The sequence below is a fragment of the Canis lupus genome, chromosome 8, assembly GCF_003254725.2.
Source record: "Canis lupus dingo isolate Sandy chromosome 8, ASM325472v2, whole genome shotgun sequence".
NCBI classification, from domain to species: Eukaryota; Metazoa; Chordata; class Mammalia; order Carnivora; family Canidae; genus Canis; species Canis lupus.
The window spans coordinates 1842250-1868176 of NC_064250.1; the positions used below are offsets into that span (position 1 = coordinate 1842250).

The window sequence follows — 25927 nt, forward strand, 5'->3', positions numbered from 1 at the left end:
ACTGGCACGCTCCAGTCTCGGTCACCGCAATGGGTCCGCTTCCGAGCCGGGCAAGCGCCGGAGAAGGGGCCTCGCAGTCCACTGCCTGACTGCCTGACGGGGGCACAGTGACCGCTTCCTGCATGTGCTGAGCACGGCGAGGCAGGGGCTTTGTGGAGTCGCCCCCCGCCCGAGCCAACCACCAAGTCAACTGTTCCAGAGGAGAACTGAAGATTTAACATGAGATGGGATCAGGGGCAAGGGGAACTAGGGAACTTTCTAGAATGATGAAAGGGTCCTAATACTAGACTGTGACAACGCTTGCAAACTGCATGAATTTCCTACAACTCATGGAACTACACAATTATAACAGGTGAATTGTACGACACGTGAATGTCTGCCTCAATAAAGCTGTTATTAAAAAGGAAGATCGGGGGCAGCCCGGGTGGCTCAGCGGTTTAGCGCCGCCTTCAGCCCAGGGCCTGATCCTGGAGACCCGGGATCGAGTCCCATGTTGGACTCCCTGCATGGAGCCTGCTTCTCCCTCTGCCTGTGTCTCTGCCTCTCTCTCTCTCTTTCTCTCTCTCTGTTTCTCATGAATAAATAAAATCTTCAAAAAAAAAAGTGGTGATCGAACACATTTTTTAAAAATCTATAAAACAAAAGGTGGTCTTTTAGAAATGGAATGACTCTGCTGTTCGGTTCTCCATCACATCAGTCTCCCAATTCCAACAAGTGCGACTCTCCTAGCTTCTCCCTCTCCTCCCTGCCTCCACTGATCTGCCTCCCAGCCCCCAGGACAGATGTTCTCAAAGCTTCTGGAAGCAGGCAGTAGCCCCTTTCTCTTCACTGCAACCCAACTCCAGACCAGCAGTGAGGCGGGGCAGGTGCCAGCATCCCGCAGCTCCCACCCCTGCCAATACCCGGCAAACCACCTTCCCCCTGGGAGCCCCAAGGGCCAGCCACAGTCTCAAACTCTCCCAACCCCCATCGTCCCAGTGCACGTGGCTCACATGTGCCCTGCCTCCCCACTCCTGTCACCCTGAAAGGCCCTGTGTGACAATGAACTTCACCTGCAATCTACTTCGACAGCCACCTCTGCTGCTCCAGCCCATGTCTTCCTCCTCCCCACACTCAGACCTTTGCCCCTGAGAGGAACTCTCCTCAACCCAGGTCCTCCGCTGGTACCTATTTCCATCCCCTTCACAAGCCTGTCCCCAGGTGCTGCCTGCACTTCAGGACATACCTCTCTCCCCTTGGTCACAGCCACGGCAGAAGCCTGTCCTCACGAGGCCTTGCCCGCACCCCAACTCAGGACCCAGTGCAAACTGGCTACCAGCCACACCTCAGACCAATCCCCTCATCCGTTAATCCCAGCCAAAGATGGAAAACGGAGAAACCCAATTTGGCCAAGACAACACATGATTTAAATAACCATCATTGGGGGCGCCTGGGCAGCTCAGTTAAGCAACTGACTCTTGAGCTCAGCTCAGGTCATGAGCTCAGGTCATGAGCTCAGTGTCATGAGATCGAGCCCCAGGTCCTCCGGCACTGCACTCAGCGGGGCATCTGCTTGACATTCTCTCTCCCTCTGCCCCTCCCCCCACCATGTGAGCACGCTCACTCGCGCTCTCTCTCTAAAATAAATCTTCAAAAAAAAAAAATAACCATCATCAAGCATATAGCAAAGTGCTCAGCAGCGATTCAGGGACTTGTCCTCCCTAAACAAAAGAAATTTGTGTTAATATGAATGTGTGTTAATCCAAGCAAAAGGTATACTTCCATAAAAAATGTAAGTTTATAAGTCTGTATAGGTTCTACGAGGAAAGTTCATTCAAGTGCTCTTTTAATGATTAGGCTCCAAAGTCAAGAAATTAAATGCTGGCTACAGCTGAGAACAGAGCAGGCCAGCAGGGCTACAGGCTGAGGTCAGGCTGACTCAGCATGGCAGTTCCTCCACAGGGAGGCCAGGATGAGTATTTCACTCTGTGGCCACCTCTTCTCCTTGCTTCCCTTCATTCTATTTCAATATTATTTCACCCATGGAAACTAACGATGCTTTAAAAAAAAAGAAAGAAAGAAAAAAGACTTCTCTAGGAGCAAAGGGTAAATGGGGTCCTATACTTAATAATGTTTAACCAATCATATATATATTTTTTAAGTTGATTGTGTACAAACCAGTGTGGCGGATGAATGAGCCTATTGACTATCTGGTGACCTGTATTTAATACTTTATCTTTTGAACTTGTGGTTAGAGAGGAAGGAAAAAAATCGAGAGATGATTAGTTTCGTACTCAGGTTGCACCTCTGTAACTGGGTCAGGTCTGTGGTTAAGCATTAAAAGGTAAAGGGATCACTTTGCCATTACAACAACTTTTCAATCAAGCCAAATTTCTTGTTCAACTAACATAAAGGCTGAGATCCCTGGGTGGCGCAGCGGTTTGGCGCCTGCCTTTGGCCCAGGGCGCGATCCTGGAGATCCGGGATCGAATCCCACGTCGGGCTCCCGGTGCATGGAGCCTGCTTCTCCCTCTGCCTGTGTCTCTGCCCCTCTCTCTCTCTCTCTCTCTCTCTCTGAGTGACTATCATAAATAAATTTTTAAAAAAATTAAAAAAAAAACTAACATAAAGGCTACTCACAAAGTGGGTCATTCAACAATCGTTATGTCTTAGAGCCGGTAGGGAGTTCTAAACCAAGCCCCTACTTAACAGATATGAGAACCAAGGGCTGGGAGGAACACACACAAGGTGGCACCACAAAGCCACCAGGTGTGTGAAGACACTAGGCCTGTGCCGTCCCGTACAGCAGCCTCCGGCCACACAGAACAACTGAAACTTCAGCTGTGGCCAGTCCAAACTGAGTACACTGTGAATGTACATGCATACCCACTTCTGGTGATTTGGTGAAAACAAACATGTAAAGTATCTCAGATTAACTTTCTTTAGTGATTACAGTGAAATGATGATAGTTTGCATATGTTGGGATAAATAACAGGAAAGTTAATTTCACCTGTTACTTTTTACTTAAAAAAAAATGTGGCTGGGGTGCCTGGGCAGCTTGGTCACTGTGGAGTCCGACTTGATTTCAGCTCAAGCTGGGATCTCAGGTTCCTGGAACTGAGCCCTGCCCTGGGCTCTGCACTTAGCAGGGAGTCTGCGTGGGATTCTCTCTCTCCCTGGCTCTGCCCCTCTATGCTCACTCTCTCTCTAAAATAACAAAGCTTTAAAAACAAAACATAAACAAAGGAGGTCTTGTGATACATGGACTCAGGCCTGGTTCTGTCTGCGCTCAGCCTGCGTGTGGCCTCGGGCGAGGCTCCTCCTCTCCTTTACCGCTCCGTTTCTTCATCTGTAAAACGAAGGCCTCAGGCCAGTGGGTCTCGGGGAGGACATGGGGCAGAGGCTGGAGACACTTCGGGTGGGGATGCTCCAGGTATCTGGTGTGTGGAGGTCAGGGTGCTGCCAGACACCCCACGGGACTGGGGCAGCCCCCACAGCAGTTACCTGGCCCCAAACGTTGGCATGCCAGGGCTGAGGAACCTGGCGTGAGACTCGGGTGACCCCACAGGGGCTATTTTGACGAAGTGCCAAACTGTTTTCCCAAATGACTGTACTATCTACGATCCCCCATTTCTCCACATCCCCACCGACACACATACTTCTGCCAGCCCTGAGGAACGTGAAGGACTTTTTTAAAAGTCTGTTCTACTGACAATGTCCAAGGCTGTTTACAGAATACCAGCGTCATAAAGAAAAACATGAGCCACTGTCTTACCTGGTGCCTGTAGTTATACCAGCCGTTGGAACCTGCAACAATCACCACCCAGTGCTTGCCCCCGTCCTCGGGATCATCTATGGGAACAGCACCAATTCCCAAGACCATGCTGAGCAACACGGCCACTTCCCAAATCATCCTGTGCCTCAGAGTTCAATGGCAGAAATCTGGAAAGAGAAAAGCAGAATCAAGCAAAAAGGAATGACAAAAACAGACGACTACTGTTGTCCCCTAAGAAAACATCACAGCAAATGAGTCAGAGATGAAACCATTTGGTCATCAGACAGAACAGACTAAGGATAAAAACGATGACAGTGTGGAATTTTATCTTTACCTCTGTAGCCCCTTTCCCCACGGGAAGAAAGATCTACCCACTACAGGTTGAAGTTATGGGTATAAACCAAAAGAATACCAGGATAATCCTTTTGGCCATGTTAAAAGGTTTTAACAAGTTTTTGTTACAACTTGGAATACGTAGATAAAACCAACAAAATTCACCAACTGGAAAAATGTCCACCACGTTGTATGAAATGTCTGCAAGACAAGATGACATACGTAAGTAATGTGTGCCTACAATGTGTAGAAGGCAGGCATAGAAATTTGGTAGTTATTGATTGGTGGTAGGTGGAATTCAGGATGATTTTTTTCCCTCCTCTCTTTCTTTTTACCATAATTAACTGACATTACTTATGCAATACAGTTCATAAAAATTCAACGCATGTTCAATATAAGCACCGAGGGACAATTTAGAAGTTCACAAGTGAGATACCTGGATGAGCTATAGTCAAACAGTGGCAGCCCAAATTAACGTCTTTATACAACACTCCTAACCCATCTACGTGTATGCAGAACAGCAGGCATGGCAAAGGGTTCATTCCTTATTTTACAGAAAGGAGAAGTTAAAGCACACAAACTTGTCCGATATTCAGTTAGCCAGCTCTGGCCAGAGACCAGAACCTATGCCTTCCGAGTCCCTTGCTCAGCCTCTCAGTGACACGGCCCCACACTGAGACTTCATTTTTAATGAACTACGTGCCCGATTTTATGCTTTACTGCCAAAACTTTCAAGTTTTAAGGCACAAAAGGCAGCACTCTGGCCGAGTCCTGGCCACAGCACATCACCCAGATCAGACATGTGCTCCGCATCCTGAATGTGTTATTCTAAAGAAACAGCCTTCCTGTGACAGACGCTAGGCCTGTGACACTGAGATAAGAGGGAAAACAGTCTCTGAGATGTACGGACACAGCAACAAAGTCTGCCAGGCTGACCTCTGACTCCTATGCCGTTCGTCAAACAGAGCTCATTCACTTACCTGCTCGTTTGTTCACCCGGGTGGCCCTAAACATGAGGGAATAGGAAACCCCGAATCCGATAAAAGTTTAAAAACCTAAGAGCACCTTAGGCCAGTGCTTCTCCAACCTGACTGTGACCCACATCCTCTGGGGATGCAATGCTGATTCAGTAGGGCCTGCGCTGGGCCTGAGACTCTGCATTTCTAACAAGCTACAGGCAATGCCCAGAACTCCACTCATTAACCTTGGCTCTAGTTCATGTCTGGCCCAAAGCCCTGTGAGCTGACACTGTTCCTTACCTGCCACCCCCTCCCTCTCCAGTATCCCCTTCAGGAACTCAGTTCTTTTTTTTTTTTTTTTTTTAATTTTTATTTTACATAAAGCTCCACGCCCATCGTGGGACTTGAACTCACCACTCTGAGATCAAGAGGCACAGGCTCCATGGACTGATCCAGCCAGGTGCCGCATCCAGGAACTCCATTCTTAATGCCTAAACCAAGTTGGTGCTAGATTCATATTTCTCTAGCGTGACTTCAAGGTCACCCACCAATGAACGGGTAACCACAACAAAGTACCCTAGATCTGTTTTTAAGCTTATTCTGAAATGGCCATGCTTTTTGTTTGTTTTGTTTTCATTTTTAGAACAGTACATGGCAGATGAGGCCAGGGAACAGACGAGGGCAGTGGACTGCCCAGGCCACCTGGTGCCAGAACCAGCCAGCCACCTGAGGATGCTGTCCCCATATCCTCCTGGCCCGAATGGGAGGTAACAGCAGAGATGACAGTGACTACAGAAGTGATCCCACCAGCAGCTCTTTGATGCTGAGATCGCCTAGCGGCCTTCTGACTGCTGTAGAGCCTCCTGGGAAGCCTTTCCCTAGGGTAGCAGCTGGCACATGTTGTCTCTAAAGGGCTGGACAGTAAATATTTCACCCTGCAGCTCTCAGCTTCTCCTCACAACTGTTCAGTTCTGCCCTGGTACCATGGAAGCAGCCAGACACCATAATAATAAACCAGTGGCCGTCGAAATGTTGTGATAAAACTAGGACAGGTGGTCTCTGGGACCCACCCTGGGGAGCGAGAATATGCCCTCAGCCCACATGACCAGAACAGCCTAGCTTGTTCTTATCGTCTTCCATCAGCAATCATTAGATGGGCTCCTGGTTTGCATACCAGTCTCTTCTGAGTCTGGCTCATGTGACCTTTTTTTTTTTTTAAGATTTTATTTATTTATTCATGAGAGACAGCGGGGGCGCAGAGACACAGGCAGAGGGAGAAGCAGGCTCCATGCAGGGAGCCTGACATGGGACTCGATCCTGGGTCTCCAGGATCATTCCCTGGGCTGAAGGCAGCGCTAAACCACTGAGCCACCTGGGCTGCCTGTTCATGTGACTTAATCATGAAGAGGCTCATTCCTGGGGAGGCCCTGGCATGTGACTTTCCCCCTTCATATTTAGGAAGAAAAAAGGGTATGTAAACTACCAGAATCAAAAAACTGGCCTGAGGGCCGCCTGAGTGGCTCAGTGGTTGAGCACTTGCCTTTGGTTCAGGGCATGATCCCTGGGTCCCGGGATCAAATCCCACATCAGGCTTCAGGGAGCCTGCTTCTCCCTCTGCCTGTGCCTCTCTCATGAAAAAATAAATAAAATCTTTAAAAAAAAACAGAAAACAAAACCTGGCCTGACTGTGAACCATAGAAGTTTTTAGACAGCACCAGCTTAAGTGCCAAAATTGGCAACCACCGCAGCATGTACTGAAAAAGCACCGCCAGGTTATTTTTACAAATTCAAAATTATCTGTCATTCTTCTACTAACATACTAGCATGCTACCCCTCAGTGAGGAAAAGTGCCTTATTAATACACACGCGATACTTTCACAGTTAACATTTGGCAATGGTTTGTCTGCCACTTTTGTTTCTTATAAACAGAGTATGGTGCCTTGAACAGAATAGCAAGCTAAGTGTCTCACAACATGACACTGATCAGAAAATGTCACTTAAAAAGCACATATGTTAAGTGGCACCTGGGTGGCCCAGTCAGTTCAGCATCCAACTCTCGATCTCAGTTCAGCTCTTGATCTCAGGATTATGAGTTTGAGCCCCGTGTTGGGCTCCATTCTGGGTGTGTAGCCTACTCAAATTAAATTTTAAAAACACATTATGTTAATACCATTTGGGGAAACATCCTGGGGCCTGAGGTGAAGATCAGACGTGAGCTGATTTCCATTAGCTGATTTTCCATTAGCCTCAGCAAGAACACATCTCAAAGCAGCCAGCCTCATCCAGCCATTTCCTGATTAGCAATATTCTTGATGATGTCAAAGCCTCAAAACAAAGTCCCAAATGATCCTGCAACATGTCTATGAGTCTATCAAAGAGAAAAGTTCACAAAGACGGAGTAAGCAATCTCTGCCGAAGTAGCTCTTTGCGATGGGTATTTTCTGCAGTCTCCCCCCTTCCCACCCATACAACACACATAGCCTGAGCACCCAGGGTGCTCACAAGCACAAAGAGGGAACCAAAGGACAGAATGCTTCACTGAGCTGACATGTAAATCCACACATTGTCAGAGGGATGATCTTTAGGGAAAAACTAAGGCAGGAGGAGTTCAGTAGCTGTGGGAGGCATTATTTTTCAAAAGGGAAAGACTTTAAGGAGGCGAGGAGATGGGGCCCCTGGGTAGCTCAGTGCTTGAGCATCTGCCTTCGGCTCAGGTTGTGATCCCAGGGTCCTGGGATCTAGTCCTGCATCTGGGCTCCCGCAGGGAGCCTGCTTCTCCCTCTGCCTGTATCTCTGCCTCTCTCTCTCTGTGTCTCATAAATAAATATATAAAATCCTTTAAAAAAAAAAAAAAAGGGCGGGAGGAGGTGAACCCATTTCTAACAGCAAAATGCTGGAGCAAGAAACACCGTTATCTACAGCGCGCTGCCTCGTTAAATCAGTTACGGTACCCCCTTAGGATGGGACACTGTGGAGCCTTTTAAAAGGTAGGGCAGCCTGGGTGGCTCAGTGGTTTAGCACCGCCTTTGGCCTGGGGTGTGGTCCTGGAGACCTGGGATAGAGTCCCATGTCAGGCTCCCTGCATGGAGCCTGCTTCTCCCTCCGCCTGTGTCTGTGTGCCTCTCTCTCTCTCTCTCTCTCTCTGTGTCTCTGATGAATAGATAAATAAAATCTTTTTTAAAAAATGAAAAATAAAAAGACAAGGCAGATTTCCATGGGCCAAGAGCAAGAAGATCTGGGGGCTGTAAAGGGTATGTTCTGAGTGTGCAAACCACCTGTGAGGAGAAAAGGTGTCCCCCAGGGTGACCTGTGTTGAGATGCTGCACAGGACGGCAGAGTGTGTCTGCGATAAACCACGCAGTGTACACTTCACACGATCCTCACGAAGCTTCGTGAACCAGCCTCGTGGCTCTGCTCACAGAGCTGAGATAAGGGAGGCTGGATGGAGAGAGGAATACGCTGGCAAGCAGCCCTACTGGGGGTGACACACAGATCTGGTCCAGAGACTGCTTTTTCTACCATACCTCGTCGCTTGTCACAAAAAGAGTTGTTCATGTGAATGTTTGCGAGACTGGGTAACCACAAGCAGGCGCCCAGGACGCTCCACCCAGGGCTCAAGGCCTTCCTCCAGCAGGTCACCCCACCACCACCCCACCATGCTCTTTGCCACCCTACTATTTTAAGGCAGTTGTGGGCAATCTGCGTAAAGAGCTCTCCTCTTAGAAGAGCCCTTCAAAGGAGAACCTGAACCACACAAAGTCAAGACCAGCAGCCAAGCCTTTACAGATGAATTTTACCAGCCTCCAATGATAAGTCCTCTGCTGTTCCCACTTTGCCCTGTGTCCCTCTCAGGCTACAGGGCTACCCAAGGTCATAATTCCATTAAAGGACTCCACTTGACTTAAAGAAGTATATTAGCAAGTGAAGTTAAACTCTTGAGAGGTCTGGGACAGAATGCCCATTCTAGAGAAACCGTCAACAGCAATCCAGGTAATGAGACCCCAATCACAGGACTATCTAAGCAGCACAGTCAAGTTCAAACCAAAGTCTGACACCAGAGCCCACACTGTAACTACCACCAGGTATGACCTCTCACCACCAGTCCTGATTGGCTACTGGCCCTGGGTTAGAAACAGGGAACCATCAAAGCCAAGCAAAGCAGCCAGCTCGACAATGACACCTGAAAAGAGCCTTCCAAACGTGAACGTCTTGGTTCCTGCTCGCTACTCTCCAGAGGCTTACAGTAAGATCAACAAAGGCGGACCCTGATTGACCCATGCCGGAGAGACCAGGGTTAAGGATAAGGACCCCTCCTTGACCAAAGTGAGCCATCTCAAGCAGATCTTGGCCTGCTAAGTTCAGTTTACCAAGAATCCTATGAGAACGGCCCACTTTGACATCTAATCAAGTTCCTGTCAGTAACTTTCCATCCACTGACTCTCTCAGCCCATAAATCCCAGCTATCCTTGATGTATTTGGACCTGAGCTCATATCTACACTGAAGTTTCTGGCCCTAATCTAACTGCTGGAAGAAACTCTGTCTTGCTGTTTTTAACAAGGATTTAGAGCAATTTCTATCACAAGACATATAGCTGCTAAGTCTGACAAAAGCCCTCCCTCTGGGCCTTTGTCTCCCTATGCAATAACATGGTAGAACTAAATTATTAAGGTCAGATTCAGTTCTCAAATCTTTAATTTCCTGTTTGAAGAGTGACACTAAAACAAAACCCAACTAGCTCTTATCTCAAATCTCCAATGAAAACTGTAGTCTATTCAGGTTAATCAATATTATTCCTATGGAGAAAATTCTGATTCAGTGGCAAACTGGATTCTAAATGAAAGCATGTCTTTTGGTTCCCTAATTCTGATTCTATGCAATATTTTCCTTTATATCTCTGTAAACTGGATAATGGCAATGCAAACAATTCCTATTTAAAGACACACAAATGAATTATATCAAATGGAGGTTGGGTTGGTTTCCAGTAGAAATAAGCCAGCTTTGCCTGCCATTTGCCCATTCATTTCATGATTTCTGACCCTGGAGTCTCCTTTGATCCGGCTGCAACCATCACATTACGTCTCCTCATTGTAAGTTAAATGTAATCTTTAATACGTGTTCACTTTTATACATATCTGTATTGAGTGATGACTTGACCTCTTAAAAATTATCTTTTGGGGTGCCTGAGTGGCTCAGTCGGTTAAGCGTCCGACTCTTGGTTTCAGCACAGGTCATGATCTCATGAGTCATGGGACCGAGTCCAGAGACAAACTCTGTGCTCAGCAGAAAGTCTGCTTGAAGAATCGCTCCCTCTGCCCCTCCTCTCACTCTTTCTCTCTAACAAATATATATATATATATATATATATATATATATATATATATATATATATATTTATTAATATATATATTAAAATCTTCTTAACATTACAAAAAGTGTGAGCAACTAAATTGTATTTCCAAATAGACACAGTCAATAAACACTTTTAAAATCTCTTAATGGTCATTTAGAAGAATTTTGGAATCTAGCAAAGTAAAATTTGCCCAATCATTAACAGTTTTTCCATTTTTATTTTCACAGCTACCTGACACCTGAATTCCTTTTACCAAAATTACTATTTTTGAAACCTGGTATCAAGGTAGTTTGTAGTATTTTCCCACAATGATTGAATGACTTTTCTAGCCAGATGTGGAATTCTTAAAGTTAAAATTTTGTTATAATTTTTATTTCAAGAAATCGAAGGGTAAACAACAGAAATATACCAAGTATAATGAAAAACATCTGGCAACTATCATAAAGCCCATAAGCTGTTAATACTTTGCAAATCTGTGAACTCTCTTTTCCCATAAAATAAAATATTACAGATGAAATTTCTTCCCATGTCCCATCCCATTCTCCCCACAGAGAAGATAACGCACGGTCACAAGTTAATATTTCTTTTCATTCACTTTATTATACTTTTAAAACATATATGTCCACTTTATAAACATTCCCTTCTAAAGGACATTTAGGCAGTTTCAATTTATAATAATTGTTTGTCATCATAAACAATGTTGCAATAAACATCCTAATACTCCTGGCTTATAAATGTCTGTTTCTTAGGCTACTTTCTGGAAGCAGAACCACTTGGTCTTAAGGTACACATACTCATTTTGATAATAGCTATTCAGTTCTAAGACACACTTCTGCCTGTAGTGAATCTTTTCCTCAAATGTCTATCATCTCTTAATAGTATCAGACTTTATAATTTGTAATCTGCTGAATATGAAGTGATCAAATCATGGGTGCAATTTCCACTTCCTGGAATGCAAGACAATTTGGGTCTTAGCCTTAACCGCATCCTCGATACTTGTGACAATTTCCCATCATAATCTGGGATTTGAATTATGGTCTACAAAGCAACCTCTGCAGTTAAAAAAAAAAAAAAAAAAAGTGCTGGGTAGTTCCTCAGAGGATAGGTTGGAAAACTCAAGAGACAGCATTCACTTCAATATACTTTTACTGAACAGTACTGGATATGGTGTATTTCACCTCCTTAACAATTCAAAACTTTCTCCTCTCTTCTCCTTTCCCACTGCAATGTGGGAAATTAAATCCTCAGCAATTCTCCTGGGAATTACTGCTTAGCTCCCTATTGTGACCCTCTCCAATACTTCTTCACACCACAGACTACCTAAGATACACATCTATTAAACTCAACTTCCCAGGCTTTCAGGACAAAATCTAAATCTCTTAGAGCAGCACAGAAGGCCCTGCAAGTTGTACCACTCTACTCTTAGGAATTGGAGCTCATGAAATCTATAATCCACATGAAACCCTTTGTTCAAACCAGGCTCCAGGACTCCAGGTCCAAAATCCTGGCTCTTTCCATGCCTTCACCATGCTGTTTTCCTGGTGAAACCTTCTCCTTCATCATAGTAGCTTCTGCCTATCTCTCAAACCCCACTCAGGAATCCCCTTCCCAGAAACCAGGATTAGATGCTTTGAACAGGATTAGATGTGGCTCCTGTGTAAACCTGTAACACTGGAATGATTCTCTATAGACTGCCTCTCCCCTTTACAAATAACCCCTGCTCAATAAATAAGGCTCAACGAACGTTTGCTAACTAATGGAACCCTACAGAAAAAAAAAAGAAAAAAGAAAAAAAAAAAAAAGCTGAGCTACTGCACTATGTACCACAGGGCAAGTCTCAAACTCTTGGTGTTTATTTTTATCTATAAAATGAAGCGCATGATACAAAGTTCCCTCTCCCAGGCCCCAGATTCTACAATGCTCGGCACGGAATAACCCCTGTGCCCACAGTCTCATTTCCAGTAGTTAAGGGGCAGGGGACCTAACCAAGCTTTCAGTTTCACGCCGAAGCTAATCATCCTGAGTTCCACCCGCTCAAGCCCCTGAGAACAGGGCATCCCTCACGTCCCAGGAGGGATGTTTTTACACGGTTGGGTATTTCTGTCGTCGTAGGCAACAGTTTTTCCGCTTAGGCTAAAGAACCGGGTGGAAATAGGTGCAATCACCGCCTCCCCAGCCCCGAGCGCCTGACCTGCGGCCGAGCGCGGAGGCCGGAACCGAGCGCCAGACCCGCCCCGCGCGCCTCGGCGGGCCCCAGCCAGGACCGTCCGCGCGCCCCGCGGGCCCCAGCCAGGACCGTCCGCGCGCCCCGCGGGCCCCAGCCAGGACCGTCCCCGCGCCCCGCGGGCCCCAGCCAGGACCGTCCGCGCGCCCCGCGGGCCCCAGCCAGGACCGTCCGCGCGCCCCGCGGGCCCCAGCCAGGACCGTCCGCGCGCCCCGCGGGCCCCAGCCAGACCCGCCCCGCGCCCCGCGCTTCCAGCCGAAGCTCGCACGGCGAAGGAGCTCCAGGCAGCCGACGACCACCCTCGGGCGCGGGCTGAGAGGTCGCAGCCTCTCCCGCGGGATGCACCGGTTCCCGAAATCTCTTTCGCAAGGTGAGGAACAGATTACTCAGGGCGGCGGGAACTGAAAATCCCTCCCGTGCGGCCCGGAGCCGCGGCAGGCGGACGTCCCCGGCCCGGAGGTGGGCGCCTGGCCCGGATCCCCGGCCGGGGCGCGCGGTTACCTGCAGCGGGACGGCGGCGGCGGCCAGACCGTGGGAACTCCGCGCCACGCGCAGCCTCAGACGCGCACCTCGTGACGTCGCCCTGCAGTGATTGCGGGGCAGCCGCGGGCCCCGGGCTTTAGTGGCCTAGGGCGCCGCGGTGATTGGCGAGCCTTCGGGGGCGGGTGTCTGCGGAAGCCAATGGAGGCTGAGGGGGCGGGGCCCGAGAGCCAGACGGACTACAAATCCCAGCATGCACGGGTCGGGGCTTCTGACCCACCCCTCGCGAGCCCCGGGAGAAGCTTGGGCGGTGAAATGGGGGTGGGGGGCGGAGGGGCGTGGGGCCTGCCTGGAGCCACGGTAATTCCAGAAACGTCCAGCGAGGAGGGGTCGAAAGCAGGGCGCCGAGCGCTGCAACCTGGTGGTTTTCAAACTTGTCGCACTTTGGAATCATCTAGGGAAACTTGAAAAATACTGATGCCCCTGCCCCTCCAGACTTTCTTTGTCTTGAGTTCCTTGGTCTGCACGTGTCCTGGGTTTGGGAATCTTTAAGGATCCCCGGGTGATTTCGGAGGCGCGGATTCCCTTAACCCTGGAGCTAGCCCCCTGAGACATAGGCACGATTATTGTAGCTCCTGCTTTACAGTTAGGACGATTGAGGGAGGTTGAGCCACGGAAAGTAAATTAATCTTCTGAAGATCACATAGCCCTAAAGTGGCAGGGCCAGAACTCACCGCAGGGCAATCTGTCTAGCTCCAGGATCCTGACCTCTTAATCCCTATGCAATGCTATTTTTCAGATGTTTGGTATTATTATTTCATAGGGAAATGGGGAAACAGTATAGGTACCTGTGCCTGTGGTAGAGCACAGTAAATTGAGTTGAGTGGAATTGATGTGAGCGAATAAGTGCAATCCTACCCAAGCTCATCAAGTGTAAGATCTAGGGCAACATTCACGGGTTGTGTCATTTGATCTTCTTTTATAATATTTTTTTTTACAGTAAGTCATGCATCAGCATATTGCCCTGAGCCTGCTCCCTATTTTTATAATAAAGTCTATGAGAACACAGCCATGCCACTGGTTTAGGAATCATCTCTGGCTGTTTTTGCAAAAAAAGGCAGAGTTGAGTAGTTATACAAGAGACTGTATGGCCCACAAAACCGAAAATATTTACTGTCTGATCATTTACAGAAAAAGGTTGCCAACCCGGAGTCAAGTACTTCACACCCCTAGCTTGGAAGTGACCATGGCCTTCAAGCCCAGGTCTATCCAAGTCCAATGCCAATTCTCATGACCAGGATGCTTTCACAGTCTTCCTCAGTGGGGAGTCTTAGGAGTTCATTCAACCATTTATGCAAGAACACGTTTAGTGAATGTCCCTTATGTGCCAAGTGTAACTGATTATTGAGAGAAATTGGATTTCTTTTCTTTTCTTTTTTTTTTTTTTTTTTTGGGGAGAGATTGAGAGAGCACATGCAGGGTGGAGGGTGTTGGAGGGGCAGAGGGAGAGGGGGAGAGAGTATCTTAAGCAGGCTCTATGCTCAGTGCAGAGCCCTACTCGGGGCTTGATCTTACAACCCTGAGATCGTGATCTGAGTCAAAATCAAGAGTCAGACACTTAACCAACTAAGCCACCCAGCCACCCTGAGAGAAATGGGATTCTGTTCCTTCCCCTTGGTAATTCACCATCTAGTAAGAAAGGAACAGCATGTCTTTAACCACTCCCTCAACTCACCTAGAATAAATGGTGACCGTTGGCTGGTTAGGTTTTCACAGGTGAAATGGAACCAGGAAGTGGTGGCCTGATGCCAGGTATATTTAGGCAAACAAGGATCCAGGAGTAGCCCCCTCAGTCTTCCTCAGGAATACCATAAACTAAGGGCTCAGAGGGTGGGACAAGAGAAGGAGGTTGAAAGTTGAGGACCAATAGGTGGCTGGGGGTGACGAAGAAGAGTTGGAAGGCAGGCAGGCAGGGACAAGGGGCATCCAACCTAAGAAGAAATTACCCTTTAAAGGATTTTACACCACCCTGGAAGGAGCCCTCTGCCCTTTCCTAGGTGATAGGTAGATGACAAAAACCTGATTGGATGATAGGTGAATTGGAAGTTTCATCAGATTAAAAGAGCCCACCAACAAGCCCATAAAAACCCCTAGACTTAGAAACTCTGGGGCCAAACTTCTTGGGCCCCCTCTCTCTTTGGGAGCATTGTGCTATTGCTTTACTATGGCTCAATAAACTGTGCTTTGCTGCCCACCATTCTTCATCTGGTCTACCTCTTCATGGTCACCAAGAACCATGGGCACCAAAAGAGGAAATCCTGCAACAGGGGTTGGCAGAGGCTCCCATGGTAATGGTCGGGGGAGATGCAGAAGAGACTGCAAGGTGGCTAGCCTAGGCCACAAGGAGGAGGCTGGGATGACAGAGGCCTGGAGGGAGAAGTAGGCGCACATAGTGGGCTCCAAATTCCAGTCCCAGCTCCAGCACATACAAGCTATGTGACCTGAGCAAGTCAGTGCCTGTTTCCTCAACTGCAAAATGGAAGAACCACACCTATTCTCTATAACTTAAAGGAAACACAGTGCTGAGCACCCAGTGAGTGCTAAGTAGTACCAGTAGCCACCTGCTGGGTTAAGAGCAGAACGAGAAAAGGAAAATAGGAATCTCTGACTTTGTGGCTGCCTGTGCTCGGATACCTCCACCTCCGCATGAAGTGGCAGCATGGTGTGGGAAGGGCCGCACCAGTAGGAGACATCAGGAACCAAGAGGTAGGCACTGAAGCAACCCCAGGGGGGCACAGGTGGCAGGGGGGTGGCAGGCTCCCTGTAAACATATAGGCATGGAACCCTCTCAAATGTCCCCAGTGGAATTCTCACCGGGAAATTCACAGTGTGGGGGGCTCGGATGTTAGGGTGGCTCAAACCAGATTTAAATCTGTGATAACACGGACTTAAATCTGTGACGTCACAAGAATGTGGCTGATCACCCAGCCCACCAGAGATAAGGGCACTGAGGAGACCTTTCAGATTCTTTTTCTATCTAATAGTGGGAGACTAAGTGAAAGGTTAAGATTGGGATCCCTGGGTGGCGCAGCGGTTTGGCGCCTGCCTTTGGCCCAGGGCGCGATCCTGGAGACCCGGGATCGAGTCCCACGTCGGGCTCCCGGTGCATGGAGCCTGCTTCTCTCTCTGCCTGTGTCTCTGCCTCTCTCTCTCTCTGTGACTATCATAAATAAATAAAAATTAAAAAAAAATAAATAAAGGTTAAGATTATAAAGCAGTAAGAGAGAAAGTAAGAAAGAAATTGGTTTAGAGTAGGGTTTCTGAAAAAAAAAAAAAGGAAAAAAGAAAGAAAGAAATAGGGTCTCTGCACCTCAACACAACTGACATTTGGGGCCTGCGTAATTCATTGTTGCATGTGGGAGGTTGGGGGATGTCTGGCAGCATCAGCGTCTCTGGCAGGTATGCGCCTGAGGCCAGGACCAGCCTTCCCTCAACTTGTGATGACCAGAAATGTCTCCAGACATTGCCAAAAGCTTCCTGGGGGAAGGAGGGGCAAAACCTTCATGTACAGCCCCTCTGCCCCACCCCTGCGTGTTGAGAACTGCTGGTTCAGACAGAGATAGGGCTCATCGTATCCTTCTGGTTGGCCCTCCTTCCCAGCTCCAGATGTCCTATGTCCTGGGTTTTGATTTTCCATCTCTGCCACTTCCTGGCTGTGAGATCCTGGACAATCGTTTCACTTCGTCTGCTTTTCCTAGGGTTGTAAATCAAACAAATTGACACGCATAATGAAAAAACTCAGAACAGACCTAGTCCGGTGTCAGCTGTTACGGATTGCGTGATGCATGGCGGCCACTAGCCAGCACCCTGAGGAGCCTACATTCACTTGTCACAGATGCACTGACCTTTTTCATGTAAATATTTTGATTGAAATATACAATAGTGTTGATCTAAAAAAAAGGGTAAACTGAGGCAAGCTCAAAAAGGAGGAATTTATTTGGGAAGAGCAGGGGAATTGCAATTTGAGACAAGCAAACTGTTGAAAGCTACATGAGATGAGCCCAGTGAGGGTTTGAGGTGGATTGTACTTGTGGGCAGGAAATGTAAAGAAGGGAAGGTTCAGCCAGAACGTAAGAAGCAAATGTGAATGAAGACCAGCTTAGAAAATGAAGGAGTCCAGGACAGGCCCCAAAAGGTGTCCCTTTGGCGTTTGGACTTTCTTGAGCTGAAAGCACTGTGGGCTCAAGAGAAACTTTGATCCCTCCCTTAACCACATAGAAGAATCTATAGGGTCTTTCCCCAAAATAAGAGTTATTAATGAAGATAAATCTCATCTGAGTGACCAATCTGTGTGGTAGGGCAAACTTCTAATTACCAAACATCCACTCCTCTTCTTCTCACCCTGTGAGTGCTTTCCTTTCCTCTGAAGGCCCAGACCCCTACCCCTTCTCCTTAGCTCAGGATGACCTATATAACTCATTTCCACTTCCTTGGAATGTCCCTGTCTGTGTGGATTCCCCACACGTACATTATTAAATTTTATTTTCTTCCGTTAACCTGTCTCATGTCAATTCAATTCTCAGTCCTGTGAGAAGGATCTCTGTGGGGACCAGGATTCTTGCTTCTTGACACAGTACAATATATAGGAGAGAAAATTTGCTACTTACTCCATTTTTACATGTCCAGTTCAGTGGCATTAATCATGTTCATGTTATCACAACCAATCTACTTCCAAAACTTTTCATCAACTTGAAAATTATGCCCTCCTTCCTCAAATAAACTCCTACCTGGCTAACATCATTTGACTGCCGCTTATTCCCATGACCTCATTTCCTGTCACAGGACACACTCCACTCCAGCCCTTGTGGCAATTCCCTCCAATTCTAATGCAACTCCCTCTTCCTGGCATGCCCTTCCCCCTGAGTCACCCGGCTGGCTCCTGCTCCCTATCCTGTGCCAGCTGTCCTAAAACAGCACACAAAACCCCATTACTCTATAGAGTTTTTCATCTTGCTTTACTGGTTCTCTATACATTTCTTAATTTCCTAGCTCTTCACTAAAATTTAAGAGCAGGGGCCTTGTTTCTCTTACTTATTTCTATAGCTCCAGTGCCCAAAGCAGTAGCTACCATATAGTAGGTACTTGGTAAATAACTATCAGTCAAAATTTTTAAAAGATTTTATTTGACACATACACACACACACACACACACACACACACACACACCACAGCGCAAGCAGGGGGAGTGGCAGGCAGAGGGAGAGGGAGCCCGATGCAGGACTCGAACCCAGAATCCCAGGATCATGACCTGAGCCAAAGGCAGATGCTGAACCATCTTAGCAACCAAAATCACCCAGGTGCACTTGTCAATTGAGTTAAATGGCACAATAAAGGTATATGCACAGATTGCTGTGGTCCTGAACACGGGGGGTGGGGGGGGGCACCATCTCTTCCTGGTGGTTTTTGAAGGACTTCCAAGCAATTGATAAGCATTAATTTAACTCTGGTAGGCAGTATTCTTAGAATGGCCCTCCAGGACCCCTCACTCCTGTATAATCTCCTCCTGCAGGATGGGTGAAACCTCTAAATAGGATATGTTAGAAAAGAAAGAGCAGGCCCAGAATGGAGTCATTTATGATAAAACCCCCATAGCAAACCAACTGAGACTTCATACCTAACCTGATTGCAGTTTCAGCCTCTCCCAGGAGTGGAATTATTAAAAGCTTGGAATTTCCAGATCAACACAAATGAGGTAATCTGCATGATAGACCACTGCCCTTCCTCCCGGCAACACTCCTGCCCTCCAAGAAAAGTGACCTGGCCAGGAAAAAGTCTTTTCTTTTCTTTTCTTTTGCTACTAACTTCCTTGTCCCACCATTTCTGTATGTTAGTCTTCCATTTCTTAAAAAAGATTTTATTTATTAGAGAGAGAAAGACAGTGAGCACCAGCAAGGGAGGGGGAGGGGCGGAGGGAGAGGGAAAGGCAGATGCCTGGCTGAACAGGGAGCCCGATGCAGGACTCGATCCCAGGACCCCGAGCAGAGGGCAGATGCTTACCTGACTGAGCCCCCCGGGCACCCCTGTCTTCCATCTTATACAGCTCTTCTGACCCCCTTTCTACTTGCTAGCAGGATACTGCCTTCAATACTTCATGAAGTATTGAAGCCAATTCGATCTCCAAATTTACTCAGTTGAATTTTTGCTTTTTAAACAGATTACATATCACTTCTATGATTATGTTATTGATGAAGGATAGTTGGAAGAAAGGCAGGCAGGGACAAGGGGCCCCCACCCTAAGAGGAAACCACCCCTAAAAGGATTTTACACCACCCTGGAAGGAGCCCTCTACTCTTTCCCATGTGACAGATAGATGACAAAAACCTGATTGGATGACAGGTGCTTAGAGGGTCAATCAGATTAAAACAACCCTGCCAACAAATCATAAAAGCCCCTGGACTCAGAATCTCTGGAGTCAACCCTCTCAGGTCCCCTCTCTCTTTGGGAGTGTTGTATTGTCACTTTACTGTCACTCAATAACTAGGCTTTGCTGCCCTCGGCTCTTCATCGGCTCTTCATCTGGTCGACCTCTTCATTCTTTGAAGTGTGTGACCAAGAACCATGGGAAACAAAGGAAAAGGACATCCCATAACATTATATGGCAAAAGGAGATCTTCTGAGCTGTTGAGCCTACTTTGATTGTACGAGCTCTTCAAAAGGACTTTTCTCTGGCTGGCAGTTGAGATCCATTGCTGATGAAGACACATTATAGTAGCTGCTCAATAATTGTCTCTTTATTCATAATAATAATTTTCATCTTTATTCATCCCCATTGCATCCCCATTTCTTTATAGGTTAGTCTTACAACCTGTCCTCCACACAGCAGCCAGACCGCTGAGGCTTCTAAATCTTACACTTTTAGATTACCTTTCTGTCCCAAACAAACCTTACCATGGCCTTTGAAGCCTTCCATGAGCTGGCTCCCCAGCTCCCTCTGCCTCAAAGCCTGTGCCCACTGAATTCCCAAGATTTATTTGTTGTTTTCTTTGTATTGTGAAATATAACAAGTGCACAGAAAAGCACATAAAAACATGTACCTAAATGAATTGAATAAATAATTGAATTTATTTGAATAGTTGAATGAATAATGAATAACTATTCACTGAATAGTTGAATGAATAATTATAAAACAAATCACCCAGGTCAAGAAATAAAATCTCATCAGCACCTCAGTAGTCCTCCCCTGCCAAATGCTCCAACCTGGCCACAATTCCTCCCCACTCCCCAGAGATGGACCTTGTCATCTGTCCGCTATAATTTTTTTTTGCATTTCTTTATATGGTTAGCATCTAAGTCTGTGTCTTTAAACAATATAGTTTGATTTCATCTGTTTTTGAATTTACATGAGTTGGACCATACTGTCTTTTTATGCCTTGCTTCTTTACTTAAAAATTTTTATTGTTGAAGTATAGTTGAAATACAATGTTATAGGGATGCCTGGGTGGCTCAGTGGTTGAGCGCCTGCCTTCAGCTCAGGGCGCGATCCTGGAATTGAGTCCCTGCATCCGGCTCCCTGCAGGGAGTCTGCTTCTCCTCTGTCTTTGTCTCTGCCTCCATGTGTCTCTCATGAATAAATAAATTTTTAAAAATACAATGTTATATTAGCTTCAAGTGTATATAGCATATTGATTCAAGGATTCTGTGCATTCCATAATGCTCTAGCTTTTTTTATTGAAGTATAATTAACATATGATGTTATATTAGTTTTAGGTATCAGCGTATTGATTCCATAATTCCGTACATTACTCAATGCTCACCACAATAAATGTAGTCACCGTTCATTATTACAATATTATTGACTATATTCCCCGTGCTGTACTTTTAATCTCTGTGACTTATTTCTTTTATAACTGGAAGTTTGTACATTTTAATGTCCTTTAACTATCTTGCCCTTCCCCATACTTCCCTCCCTCCTGGGAACCATCAGTTTGTTTTGTTGTTTTTGTTTCTTTGCTCATTTATTGAGTTTTTTAGATGTTACACAGAAGTGAAATTGTAGGGTACTTGTCTTTCTTTGATTTATTTCACTTATATGCCCCGCTTCTTTTATTTTTTTTTAAAGATTTTATTTATTAATTAATGAGAGACACAGAGAGAGAGGCAGAGACACAGGCAGAGGGAGAAGCAGGCTCCATGCAGGGAAACCGATGCTATCCTGGTGCACGTATGCATGAGTTTCTCTTAGGTAAATACCTAGGAAAACACAGGGTAAGTACCATTCCAACTTTTCTTTAAAAACCCAAACCAGTTTCTGTTAAGTTTTTTAGTAACTAGATGGAAATGAGACCGCCAAGGCAAGCGAGGGTCCAAGAACAGATTTTATTGCAGGCACCCTTGGGCGAGGTTCCACGACTCACGGGGGGGGGGGGGGGGGGGGGGGAGAAGGGTGAGTCGAGGAAGTCGCCCCAAGACAAGGTGGTAGGGGGTTTACATAACGTTGTAAGGCAGAACGGTTTCCTATTGGTTGGCTCATATGCAAAGGAAGGATTGCAATCCAACCAGTCAGAGTGACCCTCACTATGCAAAGGAAGGATTGCAATTCGACCAGTCAAAGGTGACTTCCTCCTCTGGGGTTTGAAGGGCATTGGGTTCGGTTGGGGAAGTTCAAAGGAGAGGTGTAAGGGTCTGCTCAAGCTGTCGTCCCAAGTGGAGGTGGTGACAGGAACCTCAGCCATTTTGGCGTTTCCGCCATCTTGAGGAGTTTCCCTTCCCGCCTGGCCCCAACAGTTTCTAAATGAGTTGTCCCACATTACATTCTACCAGCCAGGGATGCAAGTCTCATTTGCCGCATGACCCCACCAATACTTAGTATTGTAGACTTTTTACCAACCTGATATGTAATGACACTTCATTGGGGTCTTTAATCCGCTTGAAACTGGTATTTGTGTATTAATTGAGGTATTTCCTCACTTGAGTCAAATGTCATTCTCTCAGAAAGGCTTTCTTGAATATTTATTAAATATTACATGGAATAGACAGCCCTACCCACCCCAGGCTCTCTCTCCAGGGTTCCATCTACCACTCCCTATCCTCTTACCCGGTTTTCTTTCTCTTGTGATCTAAAAGCTTTACACATATTCTTTACCAACCGAGCCAGCCAGGCGCCCTTTACACATATTCTTTTAATCCTCATGACAACCCCATGAGAAACAGCCCTATATGGCAGATACTATTATTAGCCCATTCTATGGATGAAGAAACTGAGGCTGGAGACATTAATTGACATGCTCAAGGTCACAACCAGGCAATAGTGCAGGAGTGCACTGTTTAGTTATTATGTGGGTCTCCACTAGAATGTGAGCTCCAAGAGGACAAAAACTGTGCATGTTTTGCTTACCTTAGTGCCTCTGGTGCTCAGACAGTACCTGGTAAACAAGAAGTGCTCAGTATGTGCTTGCTGATTGGCCTTGGAAAAGCCTGGCTCCAAGTTCTTTGGAAGAGCTGAATGTGGTATATGAGGCTGATCTTCAGAACTGTAGTGCAGAGATTGTGAAACCTGGTTCTTTTTCTTTTTTTTAAAGATTTTATTTATTTATTCATGAAAGAGAGAGGCAGAGACACAGTCAGAGGAAGAAGCAGGCTCCATGAAGGGAGCCTCATGTGGGACTCGATCCCGGGACTCCAGGATCATACCCTGGGCTGAACGCAGGCTCTCAACCGCTGAGCCACCCAAGGGATCCCTGGTTCTTTATCATTTTGTGCAAATCCTATCACCTTAGAGTTCTTTTCAATGGCTAAGCCAGGCTGCTTAACCATGGCACAATTGACATTTCAAGGTGGATAATTCTTTGTGTAGGAGACTGTTAACGTTTGTGTGTTATAGGATGCTTACCAGCATCCCTGACCTCCACGATTAGACAGTTGCAGCCTGCCCTCCCCCAACTGTGACACTTAAAACGTCTCCAGACATTGTTAAATGTCCTCTAGGAGACAAAATTGCCCCCGGTTGACTGTACTGAGGGAAGCCTTGAACTTTTTCATGGAGGAAGAGTACCGGAACCTAACCCAATGTCACAGAGTAGGGAAAGAGAAAGAGATGATCTGGATATACTGTCATCCATCGAGAAGAGAAAATCTGTCCAAAATTTTCTTGGGGGAGTGCTAGTCAATAAGGATTTTCAAGGCCAATAAAAGCCAGGAATTTTCATGTCCCTCTAGCAAAGGCTCACATTTTCAGAAGATAGTTCAGAAATGGCTGAGAAAGGTGTATGTGTGGCTGTGCGGGTGTTCTGAAGGGCAGCCCAGAATGATTGACCTACCCCAGCAGAGTTTGGAGAAGGCAGCTGAGAGCTCCTGGTGGCTCATCAAGCACAAAGTATAGAAGCAAACTGTAGAGCAGCACCATAGAGCCAGGAGCAAGTCCCAGTTTAGCATCTGAGAACCTAAGTGGGACCAGCCAGGTAGGCACCCCTGCCGTATGCCAGAGAACTAACCCAAGTAAGTGTCCAGGCAGCAGAGACCAGTAAATCTTGGAGGATAACATTGAAAAAGGGCCCTTCTCCCTGGCCACAGGTTACCTCAGTCTACCCTGTCTCCAGACACCATCTGGGAAAGAGAAGAGGGGACAGGAACTATGACAAAGTCTCAAAGTGAACAGTGACATAAACAAGATAGAGAAGATTTGTCTGTCATGAAGTACTCCAAGTGTTAGCAGTCCAGAGCCCTTGGTATTAGGGACCCAGGCTCCTCTGTCTTGAGTTCTTCCGTTCCTAGACTGTTGGCTTCATCTGGTCCAAGATTGCTCTACATCGTGTTCCATTCCCCAATATGTATATGTATCATGTCCTATTGGCCAGAACCGAATCACAGGGCCATACCTGGCTTCAAGGGAGGCTGGGAAATGTAGTTGGGCATTGCCATGGTCCTGGCTAAAACTCAAGGGTTCTATTATTAAAGGGAGAAAGAGAAAATAGATATTTGAGAACAACCAGACATTTCTGCCACCCAGAAGGTAGACTGATCACTTTTCCAAAAAACAGTGCTAGAAAGTGATTTAAACCAGAAGAATCTGAGATGCTTCTTCTTCTTCTTTTTTTTTTTTTCTTTTGGATTTTATTTATTTCTTTATTTGAGAGAGAGAGCAGAACAAGAGAGAGAGCACAAACAGGGGTGAGGGCCAGAGGGAAAGGGAGAAGCAAGCTCCCTTCTGACCAGGAAGTCCAACTCAGAGCTCGATCTGAGGAGCCTGAGATCATGACATGAGCCAAAGGCAGACTCAACTGATTGAGCCACCCAGGCATCCCTGAGGTGCTTCTAATTGGCAACCTTAAACTGCCTCCCTTTCCTTGCCCTTTACCCTACAAGACCCATCAATACCATCTGGAAAGGAAATAGAAGAACACAATATGGAAGGGAATGGAGGAACACAATATTTCCTGCCCATCTGAGGGTAACTGTGTGATTGTTGAACCTTACCAAGAGAGAAAACAGAACTATGTAAGGTTTTTATTTCAAATTCTGTTCCAGAACACCCAGGCAGGCCTGCATAGGCTCACCCTTGGGAGAGGAGGAGCAGGGGGCTGTATTGCAACATGCACTGTCACCCCTAAAGCAGATCTAGCAAGAGCCACATGAGTCTTCTGCAGAGGTCTGGTGAGGACTCAGTAAATTTAGTAGGCAATGATAGAAGAGGAGGAGGTTCTAGGGTAATCGGAAACACGTCTGTACTGTTCTATTCATTTATTTGTTTTTAATAGACTGCTTTTCTAGAGCAGTTTTAGGTTCACAGCAAAATTGAGCTGAAATAGGGCACCTGGGGGTCTTGGTCGGTTAAGTATCTGCGTTTGGCTCAGGTCATGATCCCAGAGTCTCAGGATCGAGACCTGCATCAGGCTCCCTGCTCAGTGGGACGTCTGCTTCTCCCTCTGCCCCTCATCCCCCACTTGTGCTCTTTCTCTCTCGCTCTCTGTCTCTCAAATAAATAAATAAATAAATAAATAAATAAATAAAATCTTTTTTAAAAATTGAGCTGAAAGTACAGAGAGTTTCTATAGAGGTCCCCATCTCCCATATGCACATGGCCTCCCCAGCTATCAACATCTTGGTCCATTTATTACAGTCAATGAACCTACACTGACACGTGACCATCACTCAAAGAGCACAGCTTATATCAGGGTTCACTTTTGGTGTTGTACGCCCTATGGATCTTGACAAAGGTAAAATGACAGGTAGCCACCATTTCAGTATCAAACAGAATAGTTTCACTGCCCTAAAAATCCCCTGTACGTGGCCTATTCATCCCTTCCCTCCCTTGGCAACTACTGATCTCTTTCTACTGTCTCTATAGTTTTGCCTTTTTCAGAAAGTCAGAGTTAGAATCCTATGGTGTGTAGCCCTCTCACACTCTTGGCTTTTTTTTTTTTTTTTAACTCATCTCTATACCCAACATGGAGCTTGAACTCACAACCCTCAGATCAAGAGTTGCATGATCTTCTGACTGCGCCAGGTGCCCCAGACTGGCTTCTTTCCCTTAGTTACATGCATTTAAGTTTCTTCCATGTCTGTTCACAGTTTGATAGCTCATTTCTCTTCAGTGCCAAATAATATTCCATGGGCTGGATATACCACAGTTTATTTATGTGTTCATCTATGCAAGGATGTCTTGGTTGTCCCCAAGTTTTGGCAATTATGCATAATGTTGCTGTAAACATCTATGTGGTGATTTTCTGTGGCTCTAAGTTTTCAGCTTCTTGGTGTAAATACATCGTATGGCCAGAGTATGTTTAGTTTTGAAAGAAATTGCCAAAGTGTCTTCCAAAGTGGCTGTCAC

General features: G+C 46.4%; 1 protein-coding gene across 3 annotated transcripts in view; it reads right to left on the minus strand.

Annotated features, from left to right (window-relative positions):
• Positions 1 to 13280, minus strand: part of LGMN (legumain) — a 31497-nt gene extending 18217 nt beyond the window's left edge. Inside the window, exons 1-2 of one of the 3 annotated variants that reach the window (XM_025467794.3) lie at positions 13123 to 13280; positions 3755 to 3921 (exon numbers count right to left, since the gene is read on the minus strand). In XM_025467794.3, the coding sequence (XP_025323579.1) occupies positions 3755 to 3892 (138 nt within the window). In that variant the 5' untranslated portion in view covers positions 3893 to 3921; positions 13123 to 13280. Of the gene's footprint in view, positions 1 to 3754; positions 3922 to 7216; positions 7410 to 13122 lie in introns of those variants that run through there. The other 2 variants (XM_025467795.3, XM_049113574.1) reach the window with 2 other exon arrangements.
• Between the last annotated feature and the right edge of the window lie 12647 nt (positions 13281 to 25927).